Source organism: Oryx dammah, unplaced genomic scaffold (assembly GCF_014754425.2).
Source record: "Oryx dammah isolate SB20612 unplaced genomic scaffold, SCBI_Odam_1.1 HiC_scaffold_25, whole genome shotgun sequence".
Taxonomy (NCBI): domain Eukaryota; kingdom Metazoa; phylum Chordata; class Mammalia; order Artiodactyla; family Bovidae; genus Oryx; species Oryx dammah.
Genome location: NW_024070209.1, coordinates 36,562,781 through 36,586,690, shown reverse-complemented (window position 1 = coordinate 36,586,690; position 23,910 = coordinate 36,562,781). Strand labels below are relative to the sequence as shown.

Below are 23,910 nucleotides of genomic sequence, written 5' to 3'. Positions count from 1 at the left end.
AAATTTTCCCCAATGAAGTGACACTTAGTAGCTCTGACCATGAACCGGTTCTTCAGCACAACAAGTAGAAGTATTTAACACATGATCACATTCTGACTTACACAAAGAATGTTGAAAAAACGTGACGCACTGTTACTGTCTTTGAGGACTTTTTAGCAATCAGCCAGAGAGACAAAGCAGGGACACATCCACCTTGAGCACACACACAAAATTAATAAGACTCAGGCTGGAGCAGTGGTAAGAACTTGGGATTCCCGAAGACTTAAGAAGGTGACCCAAATGGTAATGTGCAATGCAGGGAATGCTGGGGACCTGGCACATGGCCCAGCATCTCCCTGACTTCAGCCATCTGTTTCTTACGATGCCTACAGACACAATCATGTGGCTAATAAGGCCATTTCACATACATGCTCAAAAAATCAAAGGACTCTGAAGAAATTTAAATGTGTGTGGCAAAATTTTTATCAGCTTCACCCAGTAATACATCACTACCTTAGGGTTCTGAAAATTCACAGGTCTACAGAAAAGATATCAAAACTTCCCTTAAAAATTAAATAATGATAATCTGAAATCCTTATGGCAGAAAGTGAAGAGAAACTAAAAAACCTCTTGATGAAAGTAAAAGAGGAGAGTGAAAAAGTTGGCTTAAAGCTCAACATTCAAAACACGAAGATCATGGCATCTGGTTCCATCACTCCATGGGAAATAGATGGGGAAACAGTGGAAAGAGTGTCACACTTTATTTTTGGGGGCTCCAGAATCACTGCAGATGGTGACTGCAGCCATGAAATTAAAAGACACTCCTTGGAAGAAAAGTTATGACCAACCTAAATAGCATATTCAAAAGCAGAGACATTACTTTGCCGACTAAGGTCCATTTAGTCAAGGCTATGGTTTTTCCAATAGTCATGTATGAATGTGAGAGCTGGACTATGAAGAAAGCTGAGCGCCGAAGAATTGATGCTTTTGAACTGTGGTGTTGGAGAAGACTCTTGAGAGTCCCTTGGACTGCAAGGAGATCCAACCAGTCCATCCTGAAGGAGATCAACCCTGGGATTTCTTTGGAAGGAATGATGCTAAAGGGCAGGAGAAGAAGGGGACGACCGAGGATGAGATGGCTGGATGGCATCACTGACTCGATTGACGCAAGTCTGAGTGAACTCTGGGAGTTGGTGATGGACAGGGAGGCCTGGTGTGCTATGATTCATGGGGTCGCAAAGAATCGGACACGACTGAGCGACTGAACTGAACTGAACTGGAATCAGAACTGTGGGAAATGGGTATGTTTATCAATCAGAAAATGGAGACTAAGATTCAGGTTTTGGGAAACTGTGACACCTTGATATAACAGTCCCATGTACTAACTTAACCATCTTATATAGCCTATTTCCCCAAAATAGAAAACATACTCATAAGGAACATGCTAATGTATTTATGTAACTATAGTGCTAAGAAATCTGGAGTGACATGTCACACTCTTCTGGTCATTGAGGCCCCAAAAGAAACAATGGTCTAGACTGTTTCCAAGTCACTCAATCACCAAGCAAATTCACAAGTTAATTTAGGTACAAACTGAACAGCTAACTCTTATAAGGCACACTCTAAAGACTGACACACTAATGTTCATTTCTCTATATTTTTTCAAAGGTATTAAAGGAAGCTGTTGAGTCTTCCTGGTGGCTCAGACAGTAGGAATCTACCTGCAATGCAGGAGACCTGGGTTCCATCCCTAGGTCAGGAAGATTCCCTGGAGAAGGGAATGGCTACCCACTCCAGTATTCTTGCCTGGAAAATCCCATGGACACAGAAGCCTGGTGGGCTACAGTCCATGGGGTCGCAAAGAGTCAGACATGACTGAGCGACTAACAAAAAGGAAGCTTAAGGTTACTGGTTGCTTTGTTTTAAAGAAACAGTTAGTCAATGGTGAAAGTCACCGTGCCATTTTATAAAATAGTTTTATCTCTGAATCAAGAACATCAGTCTATCCAAAAACAGGCCATGAGCATCTACTATTATGCACTGCCATCTGCCCAGCACCCAGCCCTTTTGTAGGAAGAGCTCCATGTGGTTCCAGGGAGAGCTACCATGTTCTTACATCCCTCTGCACCCCCACATCACAGTTCACCCATTCAGGAGCTACCCCTTGACCAAAGTCTATTAAATTACAGCCTCCTTATCAAACAGCCACCAATGTCGCCAACTGAAACTAGAAAAATGAGGCAAGAGGTGGACAGCAAAGTTCAGGGGCACATGGCAGCCACATTCCCTGCTACCTGGAAGACCACCTGCAGGAGCAGAAATAGAAGCTAGAATCAAGAGGCTGGGAGACAGAAATCCTTACTTTCTGTTGTTCTGGGGCCTGTCTGCACCTTGCCTTCTCTTCCGATCGGCCGTTTGGCTCTTCCCTTGGTCACACAAAATACACCAGTGTCTTTTCCCCAAAGTCCTAACATAAAGTGCCTTTCCCCACCACACAATTCTGCATGAGAAATGCCAACCACAGCCTCCAACTGCCAGCTGAATTCTCTCTAAGCCATGGATGGATGGGGCGGGTGTGTTTTATCCATATAGCTTCCTATTCTTCACCAGTGTTCTGGATACCGCTCCTAAAGGTAGTCATTTGTAAGTAATCAGTTGGTCATGACCTGGTATAAAAAGATTCTCTGGGCCACCTGGAGCCCCATCTCCATACTCAACCTCACATAGATGTGGACTAGAGAAGCCAGGATATTGAATCATTTAGCAATGAGGACAGAACAGAAAAGACTGGCAGGAGGTAGAGTTGGAACTACAACACACCAAAGCCACGTGTGAGCTGATGTATGGTGAGCAGACATGAGCACTATGCAAAGGGCTCCCATCAGCGAGGCACCCACCCCACCTGAAAGATGAAGATCGCCTCCAGCCCTACCGCAGCCTCAGTCACTAATGAAATTCTGGGTCTCCCAAGCTGGAAGCTTTGCAGCAGCCTGTGCCCCTACTTCACCACACTCTACCTTTTTTTATTCAGATACTTAAGTGAATCCCTGTTTCTGACAACCAGAAAGGGCGAAACCTTAATAATTCTGAATGCTGAACTCTTTCCAGAGAAGCCCATCAGCAGCCATAAACCAATGCTTGTTACCGTGGTACCCACAACCCTCCCACTGGACTACTATATTGAATGTGGTCATGTCAAAACTCATGACAGATACACCACTGAATCACCAAAGCCATCTTCTTAAATCAGCATGGTGTCAAGCATCAGAACTGTAATTCAAGAAACTAACATCTCCCCAGATCAGTTTTCTCTACAAATTAGAATGCTAAACTGAATGGTACTGCTGAAAATGGCAGTTAAATAAAAAACCTTAGCTATCTGAATTTCACTGTAGAACTGACTTTGTGATATTTTTAGTTTGTTCTCATTGTGAGATGTGTTTTTAAAGTGGACAGGACTTTATAAATGTCTTGCATCTAAATTATATAGTATCTTCTTACTTGCTTATATTTTCTTCTTTACTTGCTCCTGGGTCCACTTTGGTGGGAAACTGGCTAAAGAGTTGAACGGTATAAGTGAATTCAACAGAGGGAACAAATACGACCATACAAGCTGACCAAACACCCATCGGCAGGTTTTTCTGGTGGCCACATCCAAGTAAATGGAGAAGTACTTAACTCCACAGGATCGGATGCCTACGAGGGATCTGCCATCTGCTCCAAGGCAACTGCCAAATAAAATCACAGTATTCTGGTGTTGGCAACTTTTACAGAATGTTTTCTGCTCTTTCCTACTCATCTCCCACCATTACTTACATATGAGAACAGAGGGAGAAATGAGGTATTGACACACGCCACAGCAAGGATGAACCCTGAAAATATTTTGCTAAAGTAAAAGAAATTGGTCACAAATAGCCACATATTGTAGGATTCAATTTAGTCGAAATGTCCAGAGTAGACAAATCCATAGTCAGAAACTAGATTAGTGGCTGCCTGGAGATGGGGAGGAATGAAAATGGGAAGTGACTGCTAACGTGTATGTGACTTCTTTTGGGGGTGATAATAATGTTCTGAGATTAGTGTTATTAGATATAACTGTGAGTATATTAAAACCCGCTGAATTGTATACTTTACAGGAATAAATTTTACAATATGTAAGTAATATCTCCTTGGACTGCAAGGAGATCCAACCAGTCAATCCTAAAGGAAATCAGTCTTGAATATTCATTGGAAGGACTGATGCTGAAGCTGAAACTTCAATACTTCGGCCACCTGATGCGAAGAACTGACTCACTGGAAAAGACCCTGATGCTGGGAAAGACTGAAGGCGGGAGGAAAATGGGACAACAGAAGATGAGATGGTTGGATGGCATCACAGACTTGACAGACATGAGTCTGAGTAAGCTCCGGGAGTCGGTGATGGACAGGGAGGCCTGGCGTGCTGCAGCCCATGGGGTCGCAAAGACTTGGACACGACTGAGCGACTGAACTGAAGAAATATCTCAATAAAGCTGATACTTAACAGACAGACAGATGGCTGTGGGCAGGGGGTGTACATATGCAGAAAGAGTAGGAAAAGCAGAAGACTGGATAAAAATCATAATGTTTTCCTCTTTTGCTTACCTAGGGAGTCTCCAACAAAAGACAGGTCACATTCCCTAAGTTAAATCATAAATCAACCATAAAATATAAGGAATTTTCCCCTAAAAATGGTGATCGGAATTCCTCAAAAATAAGAGACTGACTTAAGGAAAATTTTCTTATTGGGTGAGAAGTTAAGAAAAGGGCTAAGATGTAGTGAAGGTAAAAGTGTTAGTCACTCAGCTGTGTCCTGCTCTTTGCAACCCTATAGGGTATAGCCTGCCAGGCTCCTCCATCCATGGCATTCTCCAGGCAAGAATACTGGAGTGGGGTGTCATTCCCTCCTCCAGGGGATCTTCCCCACCCAGGGATCAAACCCAGGTCTCCTGCATTGCAGGTAGATTCTTTACCATCTGAGCCACTGGGGATGCAGCAAGAGATGATAAGGGAATGAGGATCGAGAAGTTCTCTGCCAAAGGAATGAACTTGAAAGGGACTGAGGGGAAGGAACAGGGGCTGGGTTAGGAAGAAGAATGGTATGTGGTTAAGAGGTTTGATAAAGGAGAGGCTGGTGCTCCCAGACAGGATCATTCATCTCAGCTACTATGGAGTTCCAGCCACTGCTGAGATAAGAGAGAATTTGAAGACTATAAGGAACAGGTGCAGGAATCCAAGCTGATTTCAAAAGGAAGGAGGGGGTCATCTACAGCAGCAAGGAGAAAGAGATGGGAGGGAAAGCTGACGAACCTGTATCTAAAGGAGAAAAAAAAGATTCCTGTAGTCCTATGGCTGGGACACTACTGAAGTTTTATGTATACAGAAAATAAATTGAGGATATAATCCAGGACTGAATGTAATGACCTAAACAGACTTTCTCTCAATAGCTTTGCATAAACCCCTTTGATATGAAATGTTCTTCCAGATTCAGATTTCACAAACAATAGGTGGTATATTTACTGGGCACTAGGGACCATGCAGCTTTCAGAAATAATCCCAAATAATGCAGAATTTAGGCAAATAGCCTCAAGAGTAGATGAGAACGGAGATTGGTGATTTAGTCACTAAGATTTGTCAGACTCTTGCAACCCCACGGACTGAAGCCTGCCAGGCTCCTCTGTCCATGGGGTTCTCCAGGCAAGAATATTGGAGTGGGTTGTCATTTCCTTCTCCTGAGGATCTTCCTGACCCAGGGATTAAACCCACGTCTCCCGCACTGCAGGCAGATTCTTTACCAACTGAGCAACCAGAGAAGGCCCCCACTCCATCATGCAAAAAGCCTTTCCCTTGGGGCATAAAAGTGTTCCATCTGAACAGGGTGGTGAGCACGCAAATAAGAAAAGCTCTAGCTTAATTTTCAAGGAATGAGTCCAAGCTCAAGGTGGTGTACCATCTTGGAAGGCTGAAAGTGCTTTCTATTTTCATGAAAGGCATTCTCAGAGCCCTGCAGCCCAGCCTCTCCTCTTTTGCTGCAGTGGAAACACAAGCAGCTGCGCCAAGGTTCAAGACTCAGTCTCTCTCCAAGTTCCAATGGGTTTTATATTACTCAACTCAGACTCTTAAAAATGGTTTTGGTATTTTTCCCTCTCGCAATCAATTTTTTCCTCTAAATTACTAGAGCGCTAGTTGCCTGCACTACTTTCTTGGCACTGGCATACAAATAAACAGGCTTTTATCTTCCTAATTGGATCATTCCAGACCATGTTTTATAGATCTCTTTGCATATTCAATAGCAAGCTGGCGCCATACTTGCACTAGAAGGAAGTAAAATATTTTATATATATTTGTTTGTTTGTGTATTCATCCTGGCAGGGGAGATGGATTGTACATTAACAGGCATATTCTGGGAAGTAGAATTCTATGTAAAACCACTATAGTACAGGAGGTCTTAAAAAATATGAAGCCAGTATCTAAACCACCTAATTAAAAAACTCATTATTACTGGTAGAAAAAAACAATAAGACATCTCTCTCAAAAAGGGTAAATTAAAAAAATCTTTTACCATTTTTTTTTAAACAGGAGTTACTGTTTTTTGGGTTTTTTTTGCTTTTAATTAATTAATTTGGCTGCACTGGGTCTGTTTCAGCATGCAGGATCTTTAGTTATGATATATGTGATCTGGGCTTCCTAGGTGGCACTAGTGGTAAAAAAAAAAAAAATCTTCCTGCCAATGCAGCAGACAAAGGAGTTCAGCCCTTGAACTGGGAAGATCCCCCGGAGGAGGGCATAGAACCTACTCCAGTCTTCCTGCCTGGAGAATCCTTTGGATAGAGAAGCCTGGCGGGCTAGGGTCCATAGCGTCGCAGAGTTGGACACAACTGAAGTGACTTAGCACACACGTGGGATCTAGTTCCCTGGCCAGGGATCGAACCCAGGCCCCCTACATTGGTAGCTCAGAGTCAGCCACTGGACCACCAGGGAAATCTCCTCTTCTACAGTTTCAAAATAAGTTTCCACCATCTGTGCAGGTCTACCCATTTGCGAATTAAGTATACTAAATCATATAAGTATGTAACCTTAATGATAGCTTGCAATTTGCAATCAATGGGCAGAAAGCAGAGGCAAGTTCTGCTCTAACTCTCATTGTATAGAATCCAGGTCTTTTCTTCTGGAGAAAACCTCAGCCTGAGTTTTTTATCTGTAACTGCAGTTTTTTTAGGATATACTTTTGAAATGTCCCCACTAATTTTAATTAGCACTAGAGAGCTCATTTAGTGCCCTAAGAAATTTCCTGCTCTCCCAGAGATTACAAATTAAAAGACCCGTACAACCACAGGGCCTGGGGGTGGGAGCGGGGGTTGGGGGGAACCTCAATCGCCTCCTGGAGGAGGATCCACCCTGAAGGGGCCTAAATTTCAGCAAGAAATGCTTGGTCACCCCAATTAAAACTTTGGTTTAAAGGGAATCTAGTTGATACATACAGTTACTAAATAAGTGTTATTTACTCTATCCATGTAATGTAAAAGATACAATTAGGTGCTTTCACTTCATTTTCTCAGCTTCCTTGATTCTCCACAACCACATAAACTCAAGGTCAATTTCTTCTGTCATTCCCACAGTTTTGCAGAAAGGCTCTCCTGCAAAATTTTAGCTCATAAATGCTGATGAGTGACAACTCCCAAAGTCATTTTGGTTTTAATTTCTGACATTTTTTGAAATGTTCATTTGTACACAGGCTTTCTCCTACTACTTCTGTGTGCCATTATATTGGGAGGGGGAATTAATCAAAACTTTGGGATGTGATATTAGATGTTAAGATGTTTTTATGCTTTTCCCCTAATTATCAAATTGTTCAGATTTATTTCAGGAAAAAGCTCAAATACAGATATGAAAAAAATCACTCAGAAAGAAACATGGAATATTTTAGTACACAGCCTCCTATTTTTTAAAATTCACTGTTTATGAGTGTTGATATAAAGATATTAATTCTAATTACTTTATCAAGCTAAATGTTACACTTTTAAAAAGATTACTTTTTCTACCTGCCTTAATTTATGTTGATTCTACAAAATATAACCTAAACCATAAACACCCATCACTTGTAAAAAGAAAATATTTACCTTTTACATTTCTTTAAAAGAGTAAAAGGTTTTTTTTAAAAAGCGTGTAAGCTTCAGCTCACAGCAATAGAATTCTCATCTATATAAACTACAAAGTGATTGCCAGCACAATTCCAGTTACCATCCATTCACCAGGCGACACCCTTCACCCCCGTTACCCACTCTCACCTCCTTTCCCTATGGTAACCACTAATCTGACCTCTGTGAGTTAGTTTCTGGTTTATTTGTTCATTTGTTTTGTTTCTAGATGAAATGGCCTCAGACACCCAGCAAAGTAGACCAGATGACCATCAGTCCTCTACACCAGTCTCAACACATGATTCCCCAGACCAGCCGTGATAGCATCACGTGGGAAACTGTTAGGAATGTCAATCATCAAGTACCATCTTAGACTTACTGACTCAGAAACTCTGGGAGTGGGCCCATAATCTGTGCTTTGACAAGATCTCCACAAGATTCTGAAGCCCACTCAAATTCCAGAACCACGGTTCTAGACACTGCTGGACTGGACTGTTATTCCTGCCATTAGCATGTTAGGCTTTTTGGAGAGCTCAGAGATTGTTCTGTCACACAGACCTGGGAAGTCAGAAAACAAGCAAGATAGTTTCCTCAATAAACAGACGGTTTTCCTGGCATCTTCTGGATTCACTAAAAGCAATTTCTTTTTTCTTTTCAAGTTATACATCCTGGAGGCAGCATGTTTTCTTTTCAATAACTCCTCACAGTTACTCATGGCTTCTTTAAGCCACAGGATGCATTCCTGAGCCTTCTAAAGATCTTTCTAACACGTCTGAATTACCCATTATCATTCCTCTCACCCATGAGCTCTGAATCATTTTGCATTTTCTCGAATATAAAAAAATAGTAGGCTATACAATTCAGCCACTTGTCCGCAGTGTGACCTTGGCAAGCTACTTAATCTACCTGTGCCTCAGTTTCCTCACCTGTCCGTTCAATCAGTTCATGGGCTTACCCTCCAGGTAATAATAACCTCCCCCACAACTGCTATGAGATTAACTGTTAGAATATGAAATGAACAGTGCCTGACACACAGTAAGCATGCTTACTACCATTATGTTCAAGGACCTGGATAACACAGAAGGAGAGGCATCTTAGGAAGTGTAAGGACAACTGATTAATCCTAGGAACCGTTGGGGACCTCCTCTGGAACTACAGAAACAAAGAACAAGGATCTGCTCTGCAATCGGCAAGTAAAAGGAAATACTATACTTGACCCTTGGACAACACAGGGGTGAGGAACACCAATTCTCTACACAGTTAAAAATCCCTGTTGTTCAAGGGTCAACTGTACACAGCAGTCTGCACAGCAGTCTGGAACCAGAAAGCAACTGATTGGTGATCAAAGATGACTGGTCACTATAGTATCACACTGGTCTAAAGGCTCAAATGAAAACTCAAGAAAATGAGGTAAGAGATTGAAGTACAAATCAATCCGCTAGCACAGGACAGGATCATGGTTTCCATGAGCTTCCATGTTAGTGAATAAGCTAGAAACTAACGCTCCAAGCCTAGAGTGACTATCTGGTTAATCATTTATTTGTATCCTCAAATCAGGTAAGTTCAAGAAAGATCTTTAAGTCACCACCACTCAAGAAACAAACTCTCCGAAGGGCAACTGAAAATTTTCCCACAGCGTTCAGTTGGCTTCATCCCCAACATCCATTTCCTTCTTCCTCTTTTCCCATTATATTCCACACTTTCTAGCCAAGCTGTCTGGGTGGGACTAACCCCTCATCAGCCCCACCACTCCCCATTCCCTGCACTCCAGATTGCACCCTGATTAGCCGATGCCAACTAGCATAACCTCTTGTGATTCCAGTGGAGAAAGGTTCTGAGGGAGGCATGTGCAATGAGCATTATCAGTTAAGCTGGTGAGGCTGATCCCAGGGCCTCGGTGGAAGCACAGCACTGGGCAATGAGAAGGGCACTTCTCTGCTGGATGTCCTTTCAGACAGATCTGGAACCTGGGGCAGCCATCCTGGGACTCCAGGACCCAAAAGCCTACCTGATAATGGAGCCTACACCAGCAAGCAAAGCCAAAATGCAGAGAGACAGAAAATGGATCCTGGTCACACCATTTAAGCTCAGGAGCAAGTCTAGCTTAAAGGTGAATTTGCCTACTACTGTGTCACTTCTCTTTGTCATTTAAACCATTCTGGATTAAGTTCCTCCTCTAAGCAGTACATGCCTCTTAATCACATTATACTGTAAAGGTAACAAAAATGTGAGCTATCTTCACAATTAACAGTAAACTTACCTTTTTAAGCTGTGACTTCAACTTGTAGGTCATAATTAAAGATATCAGGAAAAAATACATAAACCTGATTTTCTCACTCAGAAATCATTTTATTTGAAATCTCAAAGTACAGGGGCAAGATTCTGAATAAACTCCACATGTTTTACACGTATCCGGTACTGCTGACTTTTCACCGTGACTGAGCCCCTTCCTGATCTTCAGGGCCATCACAGGACAGAACACACCCTGCTCACCTAGGACCCTGGTAAAAGCGTGCTTTAAGAACTGAACAGCAACAAGGGATTGAGAAATCACAACGTATGGGACACAGGCCTGTTAACTTGATCAATGGCAGACTTACCTGTATTAAATGTGCCCTCACCAGATTAAGCTACTGCTCTTCAGATCAAAAACTTCTGCATGTGATACAAACTAACCTTAGCCACTCAAAGTAAGTACTGTAACATATCTGGTTAATTCATATATCACAGTCCATAAGTAAACATGTTTATTTGTATTCTGTTGATCTTTACACCAGCAGTCCCCAACCTTGTTGGCACCGGGGACCACTTTCGTGGAAGACTATTTTTCCATGGACCAGGAGTGGGGGGGATGGTTTTGGGATGATTCGAGCGCAGTACATTTGTTGTGCACTTTATTTCTAATCTAGAGCTGTTGCTGATCTGACAGAAAGTACCAGTCCATGGCCCAGAGGTTGAGGACCCCTGCCTCACACAACATGAGTTTGAATTGTGCAGGTACAGTTACACACCAATTTTTTCAATAAATATATAGATACACAGTAAATGTATTTCCTTATGATTTTCTTATTAACATTTTCTTCTTTTCTCCAGCTTACTTTATGGCAAGAATATAGTTTATAATACATTTAACTTACAAAATTTATGTATTCATCAACTGTTTATATTATCGATAAGGTTTCAGGTCAACAGTAGGCTATTAGTATGAAGTTCGGACAGTGAGCTATCAGAAGTTAAGTTCTGGGGGAGTCAAAAGTTAAATGTGGATTTTCGATGTGCAGCAGGTCAGTGTCCCTAACTCCCACATCGTTCCAGGGTCAACTGTATTTTTATGTCTAAGGTACAGTACACTTCAATATTCTGACACATAAGGTGTGCTAAAAATAAAACAATCTGACAAACACAGGGCAACCCTTTCTGAACAGCTATACAAACACCCTGTGCTCTGAATCATTCTGGCCTTGAGACCAACCATTCTCCAAATAGAGAACTGGCCATCTTCTGAAATGGTCAGCTTGTTCTCGTAGGACATGGTCAAGTAGATACGAGTCTATCGTGCGAGCAACGGACTAACTGATTTCAAAGGGATCTGTAAGGCATCCCAGGCCTCGATGACAGGGTGGCAGGAAGACCTACCTGCCAAAGCCTTGATGCGCGACCGCTCAAAGAGCCGTGCGGAGCTGTTCTCATTGTCCCAGTCGTCCACGTCCCAGCGGTTGTTGACGTCGCTGTACTGCTGCTGGATCTCAATGTTGTCGTAATCTGTGGCTACTGTGGTCGTCATCTTGGACCGTCTCAGCTGCTCCTCCACATCAGCGCCTTCTTAGAGGTCTCTGAGAAAGAAAAGGAAAACCCTAGTCAGATCTCCAAGCCATTGGTCCCTACAAACCTACTGAGCAAAGGTGAGCAGAAGGTAACACAGGTCCTACATGCCAAGAGTAGGTCTCAGGAGTCCATCAGAGCTGGTTTGGAACGTCAGCAATGCCTCATAACACGTGTGTGACCTTGGCCACAGCACTTAACATCTGAGACTCTGTTCCCCCAGACATTAAAGAGGGACGATACTCTACAGATTGTTGAGAAGACTGAATGCGATGATAGATGTGCAACAAAAGGTGGGTTCTTCCTTCTTCCTAATGTTTAAACTTTGTAATTTTAGAGTTTCATTGAAGCTGGATGAACACCTCCTTTAGGCTTCTGAAAGAACAAATTTTTTTTTAATGTTTATTTACTTATTTGGCTGTGCCAGGTCTTAGATGCAGCATATGGGATCTAGTTCCCTGACCAGGGATTGAACCCAGGCCACCTGCATTGGGAGCATGGAGTCTTAGCCACTGGACCACCAGGGAAGTCCCTGAATGAACAGATTTATTTCTATTGTGTGTCACCATAAACTGCAAGCTTTTAGCTTCTCCTAGAAATTCATACAACGTTATGTGAGATAACTAACATCACTTTATCTAACCACCTCATTTACATGTTAGAAAACTGATGCCTAATATTAAATGACATAGTAAACCTAGATAGCATATTGAAAAGCAGAGACATTACTTTGCCAACAAAGGTCCGTCTAGTCAAGGCTATGGTTTTTCCTGTGGTCATGTATGGATGTGAGAGTTGGACTGTGAAGAAGGCTGAGCGCCCAAGAATTGATGCTTTTGAACCGTGGTGTTGGAGAAGACTCTTGCGAGTCCCTTGGACTGCAAGAATATCCAACCAGTCCATTCTGAAGGAGATCAGTCCGGGGTGTTCTTTGGAAGGAATGATGCTAAAGCTGAAACTCCAGTACTTTGGCTACCTCATGCGAAGAGTTGACTCACTGGAAAAGACTCTGATGCTGGGATGGATTGGGGGCAGGAGGAGAAGGGGACGACAGAGGATGAGATGGCTGGATGGCATCACTGACTCGATGGACCTGAGTTTGAGTGAACTCCGGGAGTTGCTGATGGACAGGGAGGCCTGGCGTGCTGCGATTCATGGGGTCGCAAAGAGTCGGACACGACTAAGTGACTGAACTGAACTGAACTGAACTGAATGACGTACTGGTGGTGTTTAACAGACATCAAAAAAATGACTAAATAATGATTGAAATTATGTATATGACTGTGTTATTACAAATTCTACTACCAACCCCAATACCCCCGCCTCGGGGGCCCAACCACAGCCACAGTGTTCTACAGGGATAAATGGGAATTCTCAGAATTTTGGTCTCAATGTTTGGCCCATTGCCATCTTTGCTTTATCACAGGGCCCTCAAGAGAGTTAGGCGAAACACATTTAGCTGTAAATATATAGCTTCTCCCTTCAATATAGCTATTATTCATTCATGGAACCAAAAATGTACTGAGGACTCAGTACATGCTCAGCACTGTTCCAGATGCTGGGGATAACGGTAAACCAGGTAAGGACCCAGCACTAGTGAAGCTTACGCCCTAGTAGGGTGAGCTGGACAAACAGCATACAAGAAAAGGCAAGACAGCTGAAAGAAAATAAAATGAAGCTAGAGCGATGTGACAGAGGATAACAGCAATAGTGCTGCTCAGAGGCCAGACTTAATCATTCTGACCACAAAAAGGAAATGATAATTATGTGAAATGATAGAGGTCTTAGCCAATGCTACACGGTAATCATACTATATTATATAAACATATCAAAACCAAATATCTTACACCTTTTTATTTTTTTTATTTTTATTTTTGACTTTCTTTCTTTCTTTTTTTTTTTTATTTTACTTTACAATTCTGTATTGGTTTTGCCATACATTGACATGAATCCACCACGGGTGTACATGCGTTCCCAGACATGAACCCCCCTCCCACCCCCCTCCCACAACATCTCTCTGGGTCATCCCCGTCTTACACCTTTTTAAACTTACAAGCTTAAACTTATATGTCGGTTATATCTTAACTTAAAAATAAAACAGAAAAGAATGGAAGAATGGCTATTTTAGAGCTGGTGGTGGGTCAGGGAAGTCCTGAGACCTCAATGATCTTCCATTCCTCAGATCAAGAGGAATAACGTTCTCGGCAAAGCAAACCGCATATGTAAACGCCCTACAGTGAGACCAGCACAGCTTGTTGGAGGAACCAAGAGCTCAGTGTGGCCAAAGTCAGGTGGGCAGGGTGAGAGACAAGGAGATGAGGACACAACGGCAGGTCGGGCCAGACACAAAGGGCTGTTAAGTGTGACGGAACACACAGCAGGCTTTTAACGTAACAACTGACGTCACTGGATGAATGTCTTTAAAAGATCGATTCTGATGCTGTGTGAAAAACAGATTCTAGGAGGCAAGGATATGTGCTTAAGTTATATTGGTACAGTCAAATTCCTGCATGTTTTATATACACAACAATCCGAGTAAATTTAAAAAAGGGAAGAGGAAGAAAGATGCATACCCTCCCCCACTTAGCTGTGGGAAAATGTCCCAAGGAAAAAGATGTTTGTCATCTCCCCCCCATCCTGCCCCACCCGCCCCATCTTAAGATTCAGAAATTTTAAGATTGTGTACCTGGATGCTCATTTCATGAAAACCTCATTCAGTGTGCACCAAGAATGCGCAGAGAGAGCAGAGTTAGCAGACCCAATCGCTGGAGCTCATGCATTTATCAAACCAGACACCACCTGGCAATCACAAAGGGACCCCTTGAGCTGATTTCTCCCCACAGATGGCACCGAACAAAGAACACAAACGCAGAAAAGAAACATTCCTCTTACTGCTCTTCAAAAGGTATCTTTTCTCAAGTTGTAGCACAGAAGCACACATGGCCCATGCAACCAGGTTTCTGTGGACAATAAACTGAACTGCACCTCAAGCAGTGTAACAGTTGGTGGCAAAAGCACAGACACCCCCTCTCGTCATTAGCTGTTTTCTCACAAGCTGTCGAAGAACATCACCAGCACTTCCTCTATGTTCCTAACTGAGAAGTATCGTGTCCACCTCCCATCTGAGCCCCGCAGCTGTAACTCAGAGTCAGCCACCTCGGCTCAAACAGAAACTTCTTGGGTGGGAGTACACTCCTAGATTCCCATCAAGGCAGACATGATCATGTTAACAACATAAATTTATCAGTAGATTAATTTTAACACCTCCATTAGCAATGTATTTAAAAGATTTAATAAAAACAGTAAAATTCAGACACCTAAGCCAGTAAGTGTATCTATAGAAGAATCTTACAGTTGCTTTCAACATCCAGTCATAATCCCTTCAATAAGAAAATCAATACTGTTATGTACCATTTAACCTTGGAGATGTTAATTTTTAGGACTCCATTAAAACCAAAGATTTCTACAAAATTTTGCCTTGGAGGATACCATCTCTAAGGGGAAAAATGTGAAAGTACTATTAATTCCAAAATGTTTAAGCCAACCCTAGGTGAAATCTGACTACCATGCACCTGTTTGCAGATATGTTTTGGCTATTTGGTGCCACCTGCTGACCGATGAGAACAAGCCACACCACTCCAGGGCAGTGACCAACCTGGGCTCCACCAACCGCCACCCCCACCCACCACCCCCAGCCAACCTGACTGTAGAGTAAGACCAACTACAACCCATAAATCTTCCAACCACTGACTTATCCACAAATTCCTCAACAAGCAAGTATTGGGTCCTTGACGCAAGTTTAAAATAAGTAATTTTAAGAATATAAGCATAGGTTTTCTATGTTTTCTTCTTTTTTTCCAGTTTTTTTTTTTTTTGATGTGGACAATTTTAAAAGTCTTTATTGAATTTATGACAATTCTACTTCTGTTTAGTTTTTTGGCCACAAGGCATGTGGGATCTTAGCTCCTCAACCAGGGATCAAACTGCACTCCCTGCATTAAGAGGCTAAGTCTTAACCCCTGGACCGCCAGGGAAGTCCCTCTAAGTTTTCTTCTTTAATGGTGTTCTTTAATAATGCCATTGCTCCTCCAAACCTCAAGAGGGGACTGGGAAACAAGACTTCCTATGAGTCTATAAACAAAAGAAATATGATTATATTATTTTTGATTGTTTCACTTGAGCTTCTAAGAACTTGGATACCAGGGGCATTTTTTTCCTCAATGTTCTCTGTCCAAAGACAATACCTGCGCCAAACTATAGAGTGTTCATGATGACAAAAATTTTTTTAAAAACTTCAGGGGTATGCCAAAGCTGAAAACCCCACCTCCCCATCAGGGCCGTAGTGAAAAGGTGCCTCTAGGTATTCAAGAGCAACGCGCAGGAACCTGATGGTGAGGGAATATCAGAGACAAGGCAGCAGCACGGACGAGCGCGTGTCCGTGACACGGGGATTCCGAAAGCCCAGCAAGCGACACACATCACTATCCTACAACCCACTTCAACAAGGGACAACGGTGTCAGCTGCGGGGCCGACTTACAGCACACATTCAGGTGTCCCCAGGAGGTTATCTATAAAGGGCTAGATTTTCCCAAGGTGCTATCAGTCATGTGTCCCAAGGGCCAGTGAAGCAATCTGTACTTCAGTGGCTGTGGGAAGATTAGGAGGAGAGAAGAGAGGAGGGCTGCCCACCTTGGAACCCTGCCTGGTTGTCGGTCTGCCATCAGAAAAGCTGGAGAGGACTGTTTAAGGCTGGCGTGAGATAAAACCACCCCCGGTGAGGGCCTGAATTCCGACTTGATCACCACAGCAGGAATCCATTAAATAATCCTTGAGTGAATAAAAATCACTGATACCCTAGATATGAATAAAACCCATGTCTTCTGTGGTTACATATTGGGAAGATAATTAGAAGGGCTTCTCTGCTCTTCTCTTACCATGTGAGAGTGTGTGTGTTTAAGTAAGAAATAAGTTAAAAAGCCAAGCCCCCTCCACAAATTAGTCTGCTCTAATCCTCTGTCCTACTCTAATTCCTATGAACTGGAATTTCCCAAAATACAGACGTTCCACAAAGCTTTATCATTTTCTACTTCATGAAGAAGACAGCTTTATTCCTTCAAGCTGGCAAAGACAGAAATAGATGAGGAAACTATTACTGTAGCCCTACGAGGCAAAGAGGAGCCGCCAGCTCTGGCCTGTGTGGCCACAAGGTCACAAACAACAGAAAAGAAACTGGAGCTTCACCACTCCCAGCTTCGGGAGTTGAGTTATTAGTTCTCCTCTTCTTTGAAAGTCAACACCTGGCAAAGTCTAGAGGGAAAACATGATCTGTTTATTTTCCAAGGTACCAAATCTATTTTCCCTGTCACATGGGTATTAGATCAACGCACAGGGTTTTGTTCTTTATGGTTTATCTCCAGGTTTCCTTCCAATGCCCTCTACTGTTTTGCGGGATGATGTTATCCACTGCTCTGTGCCAACAATCACTCCCCGGACGGCTAAGGGCAGAGTCTCCTAAGGATTACCAAGTCAGTGTCTACAACTAAACTCATTCTTTCCTCCAAACCCCATTTACTGCTCTCTCACTCCCTCACTGAACGACACCTCATTTTCTTCACCAACCTCAGCTAGAAACCTTGCAGTCATTCTTCACTTTTCTCTCCTCCCATATTCAGGCCCCCAGGTTCCCTGCACCTCCTGAAAAATCTTAAATTGGCTCAAGCAATAGTTTCTCATTCCAGATCCTCACCTCTGATTTCAACCCCTAATCCACTCCCCTTACACTGCCGCCAGAGGGACCTTTCTAATATGTAATTCTAATCACTTGATTCCCACGACTAAAATCCACCAAATGCCCCCAACCTTCAGAATAGTAAATCCATATGCCACGGGGATGATCCAGAGAGATGATATGGGGTGGGAGGTGGGAGGGGGGTTCATGTTTGGGAACTCATGTACACCCGTGGCGGATTCATGTCAATGTATGGCAAAACCAATACAGTATTGTAAAGTAAAATAAAGTAAAAATAAAAATTAAAAATAAATAAAAAAATAAATCCATATGCCTTCTGAATAACGCCCAGAACCCTTTGAAGAGAAATGAGAACGTCTGTGAGGGGCCAGCCCAGCTCTCCAGCCTGGTTTCAGTATTCTTCTCCTCAAGTCTTACAACTCCTGAGGGAAAAGTCACACTCTGGTCTCACCTCCAAACTACCGCCTAGAACAACTCTTTGCTCTTCCCACAAATGCTAGCTGAGGTGTTAGCTCATCCCGGAAGCCACACCTGGTGCTTCCTCCACCACCACCACCCAGTCTGAGTTAGGCAACCCACCTATGTCTTCCCTCCTAGACTTCTCATATACCTCTACCCTATCACTATAAGACCGTTTCATAATTTCAAAACATCTATTTACTAACCATCAGCAGGACACAGGCTCTTAAGTTCAAGTCTCCATCACAATGTCCTTATATTTCTCAACTCCCAGCAAGGTACCTAGAAGCATTAAGTATGGACTGGCTGGGTGAGTGGGAGACTGGATGGAGGATGGGAAGGTGAGGCCACAGAAGCAACGGCAATTCAAGCTGCCACACTGGTACCATCTCCATCAGTCATATAAAGTCCAGAACACACACTCTCCTGAGCTACACAGATCTGCTGGGCTCTCTGCTTTCAAGGCAGTCACACTTTTAGACTAGGCTGTTAATGAAAATGAACATGCATTTAATAAAGTGCTTCTCTACACACATATTAAAATCTATATTTCCCTTTTTAATCTGGTTTTTGTCCATGAAAGTAATTTATTTTTTTGTCCCAACTACTCAGATATCAAACAGCAAAGCAACAAAGAGAGAATAAATGGAATTTCCACTGGCGCTACATACATGTACAAACACACTTCATTAGTACCCAATATTAATTAAAGGCTTAAATAAACTAAATAAAGAAGAAGGTGACTTAACATTTGCCAACCCTTTTTGAGGAGGAAAACCATATGCTAACCATTACTTCAACAGGACTGACAAATCCAAATGTTCTTTAGACACTTAAAAAAACCGTCTCACTTCGCTCACAAAAAAAACTTGAGAAAGGATACATTGGACTGCTGGTGGTCTCATCTTAAAAAAAAAAAACAAAAAGATCTTGCTCTGGGACTCTGGAGGGACCACACTACATCTGAAAGGTTCCAGGAAGGGACCTCTGAGAATTCTGCCTCAACCCTCTCAATTCTTTAGTGGCCAGAAAGCAAGAGAGTCACACTCTGTTCACAGTTTGCCCCCGAAACTTTCTGCAGTGCAGCACATGTCAGCCAAGAAGGAGGAGTCTCTGCAAGAAGCCACACCTGGAATCACTGTGATGAATAAGTCTGGCTAACCCAGCATTGCTCAGGTTCATGGAGCCAGTCAGAAGTCCATCCTAAACAACGCTCTCTGCTCACCAACACCAGGACGCCCAGGAAAAGTCCTAGTGTGATAGCTGACAACATAAGAAAAGGCACACAAAGTCCTTCAGAAATGTTTACCATTCATTTTTGCGATTATCTAGTTTACTTGAAACTTTTTATGGGAACACATCTACTGTACAAAAAGTATGATACAGCTGCATAAGGCAGCCAAAATTCATCGACCCAGACCATTTTGAGAGGGAAGGGTGCTCAAAGACCTGTTTAAACCTAAATCTCACTAACAGAGGTGGTCTTCAAATACTCTATAGTCATCTTAACATCTGTCTGCTTTACTTATCAGTGACAGAGTATGTTAAAATCTACCACCATGATTGTGGATTAACAGACTTTCCTTGTAGCTCCCTGAATACATGCAAAATCATAATTATCTTCTTGGTGGGTTGTCAACATGAAATATTCTATTTTATCCCCATGCATATATTAATTCTACTTTTATTGACAGTAATATTTGCCTGTCCCTCCCCACCCCCATTCTGCTCTTTAAAGTCATTTTGTTTTAGGTCTGTCTCTTATTTTTTATTCTAATCCAAGAGTCTGTCATTTAGTGGGCAAATATAACCCATGTACATTTATCAGGATTACTGATATATTTGAAGTTTCAACCGAATTATTTTGCTTTCTATCTTAATTAACAAAATGTGGAATGAACCCGACATCTGTAATTTTTTATCACTACTGAAGCTAGAGCCATTAGAATCATCTAAGCTGATGAGGCTAGCAATCAATGAGAACTCTGTCTCTGCTCTCTCTCTCTCTGCTAAGTTGCTTCAGTCGTGTCCGACTCCGTGAGACTCCATAGACGGCAGCCCACCAGGCTCCCCCGTCCCTGGGATTCTCCAGGCAAGAACACTGGAGTCTCCAATGCATGAAAGTGAAAAGTGAAAGTGAAGTCGCTCAGTCGTGTTAGACTCTTTGCAACCCCACGGACTGCAGCCTATCAGGCTCCTCCACCCATGGGATTTTCCAGGCAAGAGTACTGGAGTGGGTTGTCACTGCTTTCTCCGAATGAGAACTCTAGTACTATTAAAAACAACTTAGTACATCCGTGGCAGATTCATGTTGATGTATGGCAAAACCAATACAATGCTGTAAAGTAATTAACCTCCAATTAAAATAAATAAATTTATATTATATTTTTTTAAAAAAACCTAATTTTTTTGCTGGCTTACTTTATGCTGAGCATGGTGCTTTATTTGCTTTTTCATTTAGTCATCTCCAGTAACCTTCAGAGGTAGATACCATTATTGCCTTATTTTATAGATTAATAGATTTATTAATTAAATAAATTAATATTTATTAATTTAATTATTAATTGCTCTGCCAGTGGTGGTGGAGCGAGGAACTGAGGAAACCAGGAGGGTTTGAACCAGGTATTTATGACTATATGAATGAATAAATAGCTTGTGCTTTGAGGAACAACCCTTTAATAGTGATCCGTATCAGAAAACTATCTAATGGACCCAAAGTTCTTTAATAAATAAGAAAATAGATTAGCCTCCTTCAAAGCCTAATTACCATGTAAGGCAGACAACTCACGTAGCCAGGTGTCCTAGCTCATGTGTTTCCAAATGGGGACAATATTTCCAAAAAAATGAAAATTTACTTGGGGGTTGGGGAGAAAAACTTTCTTTCATGTAAGCACAGATATGGTGTATCTGTGGTATTAAAATTTCATTGGTATTAAAAATTCAGACTATCTAAAAGACTTCTGGTGAAGGAAAGGAATATGAAAAACAGGTTAAGAACCCACTGTCCAGGCTAAAGAAGACGTGCGTATTACCTTGAAGCAAATGAAGACTTGAAGGCAGGCCTCAGAAGACAAGAGCGTAAGAGCACATTACTTTGTACTAAAGAATTGGAATTTCATACACCATGGGTCCCATTCATCAGTCTCTGATGTGAAAACCCACAGGAGGCGACTCCTGCCTCACACTAACATAAGCAGTTCAGGGAAGCGCTGATGGCTTAGCCATCTTCTGTCTACAACACTCAAAGACTAAAGCCCTCTCGACAAACCTTCTGCTACACCCTCCCCCCAGAATTCACATGTTGAATCCTGACACCCAATGTGATGGCATTTGGAGCTGGGCCTTGGGAGGCGATTAGGCCACCTAATGGAGTTATAAGAGAAACCCCAGAGTGTAGGCATTCCTTCCGTCATGTGAAGACACAGCAGGATGACAGCAGTCTGTGGACCAGGAAGCAGGCCCTCACCAGACACCAAATGTGCCAGCACTTTGATCGTGGACTTTCCAGCCTGCAGAGCTACGAGAAATAAATGTTGTTTATATGCCACCCAGACTATAATATGGTGTAACAGCAGCCCACACAGACTAAGACTCTTTCATTCCCAATATTCAGAAGTAACTTCTTTACTATCCAGATGATAGATGCCACTGGAAGGCTGGTTCTAAACTTTATGAATAAAGTCCTAGAGATACATTTTATTTTCTAATATGGGCAAGTTAAAACAGGTTCTCTACTTGGAGGAGCAAAATCAACCCTTTCTATAAAGAAAATTACATATTTTAAAAGATTCACTATCAGAAGATACACTGACCATAATTCATTTTATAACAATCTGTTTAAAATGTCACATCCAGGTGGCTTAAAAACTTATCATTACTATACAGTATGGCCAAGAATATTATTCTCTAAGGAAAATTATAATGTAGGGGGAATAACAAGGCATCTCCCTGACCCTCCATTTGATAAACTTCATAATGAACAGTGAAATTATAAACAGATTTATTATTTGAGTGTCTTTAAACAAAAGAAAAATTCTTATATACTGCATAGAAATTTATCCTCATATACTATTCATACATTAAAATTTTGAACAAAGTACCTTATTTCTTTTCTCTACCTACATATGATACTATCTAGATTCTAAATACAAATTTGTAAGGTCTAAAATTTTTTAACACTAGCTTTATTTCAAAAGAAGACTTGCAAAAGTAAGGTCATCTTTTCCCGTATCTATCTATAAGCCTGAAAATCACCTAATGTGAACCAATTGAAAACATTTAAAAATAATTCCTTTTAAAATACAAGGCTTCTTCATATACTTTACAGTTATCCTTGTTTTTTTGTTCTATTAACATAGAAAGGCAATTACAATTGAAATCATTAACTCAATGCAGACCTAACATCACGGTCTTATAGCCAATGTGGAGTTTCTGAGCCACTATAAATAACCACTTTGGTCTTACTTTTACTTCCAGGTAGTTTTAAATTACATTAGGATGTCGGTCTAAGGGTACTGCTGCCAAAACGCCAATCCTGACTTTGAGTGAGCTTGCCATTTCACAGTCTTATTCTTTGGGAAGTTGTATCAGGTATGAGTGCCTGAACAACAGAGGAGCAATAACGTGCTATTTGGAAGCTTTTACTTCTAGAACAGCCCATTGCCAAAATCCTCTGCAAATCTTATCAAGTGAAAACGCGTATCTCAATTTTCTGGAATAATGATCAAATGACAGAAAAATGTAAAACCACCATGCAAGGCAATGCTACAGGAAATGATGAACAAGGCACACACACTAAGATCCATGAGAGCTGGGGTCCTCCCTGTCCTGCTAACCTTGATACCCTCAGCACCAGCACTTCAGCCACCACAGAGGCTCAAAAACAATGGTGAAAGAAAATGGCTTGAGGCATGGGCAGTGTCACCAAGGAACATTCTAATGCTGGGGCACAATGCCTCCTTCTGCCTAAATTATATGAGTCCTGGATCAGGCTAAACTGTAATTGTTATGTAAGGGGTGACAGTCTCCTAACTCAGATTCATTTCAGATTCATTTAGGAAAGAATGAATCTTTATAAGAAATTTCTTTTCAACTCGCAAAGTATGAAAGGGTCCTCTCTAGACAGGAATGGAATAATCACAAATTTCACAGATCTCATTAGGGATAAATAAACATACTGATCTTAAATATGTCATATTCTGAGAATCATTCCCCTTTGCAAAATGCCTAAGATCTTAAGCTTGTCTAATAATACCAATTTCCAAAGGTTTAAATATTATAATATGAATTTAATTGTCTTGAAGAGCAGTTCAAACAAACCTCACTGCTTGCATTTATACTTTCAGCAAACCCTCCCCTCTGCATGGCTGGTAAATGTTTCCCAAACTATTTAGAAATCTGCAACTTTTCAAATAAACAAAATGAGTAAAGGTTGGCCTATGATACTTGAAAAGGAAAAATGACATCAATCCCGGAAAGAAACATTCAAATAATCACCATTTTAACAGGATCAAACCTCTACTACCAAAATTTGTTTAAGCTTTGTCAATTTGGAAAAAAAAAAGTTTGTTCTTTAAAAAAAAAAAAAAAACTTTTAACAATAAAGACTGAAATCCATACGAATCCTACACCTTACCGTTTAAAACTTGATTACGAAGGTCCTCAGCACCAAGCTTGGTAACAAAGGTCAGTTAAAGCAAATGTGGAGATTCCCTTTTGCTTTTGGTAATATTTAAACACTGATA

The 23,910-nt window shown here is 41.7% G+C and overlaps 1 protein-coding gene across 3 annotated transcripts in view; it reads right to left on the bottom strand.

Moving 5' to 3' along the window:
* The window catches only part of SPTBN1 (spectrin beta, non-erythrocytic 1), a 209,816-nt gene that overhangs the window by 134,239 nt on the left and 51,667 nt on the right, over positions 1-23,910 (bottom strand). For all 3 annotated transcript variants that reach the window (XR_005718414.1, XM_040224837.1, XM_040224838.1), the window contains exon 2: positions 11,772-11,968. Coding sequence is in view for 2 of the 3 variants with exons in the window: in XM_040224837.1 (XP_040080771.1) it covers positions 11,772-11,919 (148 nt within the window). In the remaining variant the exon portion in view is untranslated. The remainder of the gene's footprint in view (positions 1-11,771; positions 11,969-23,910) is intronic.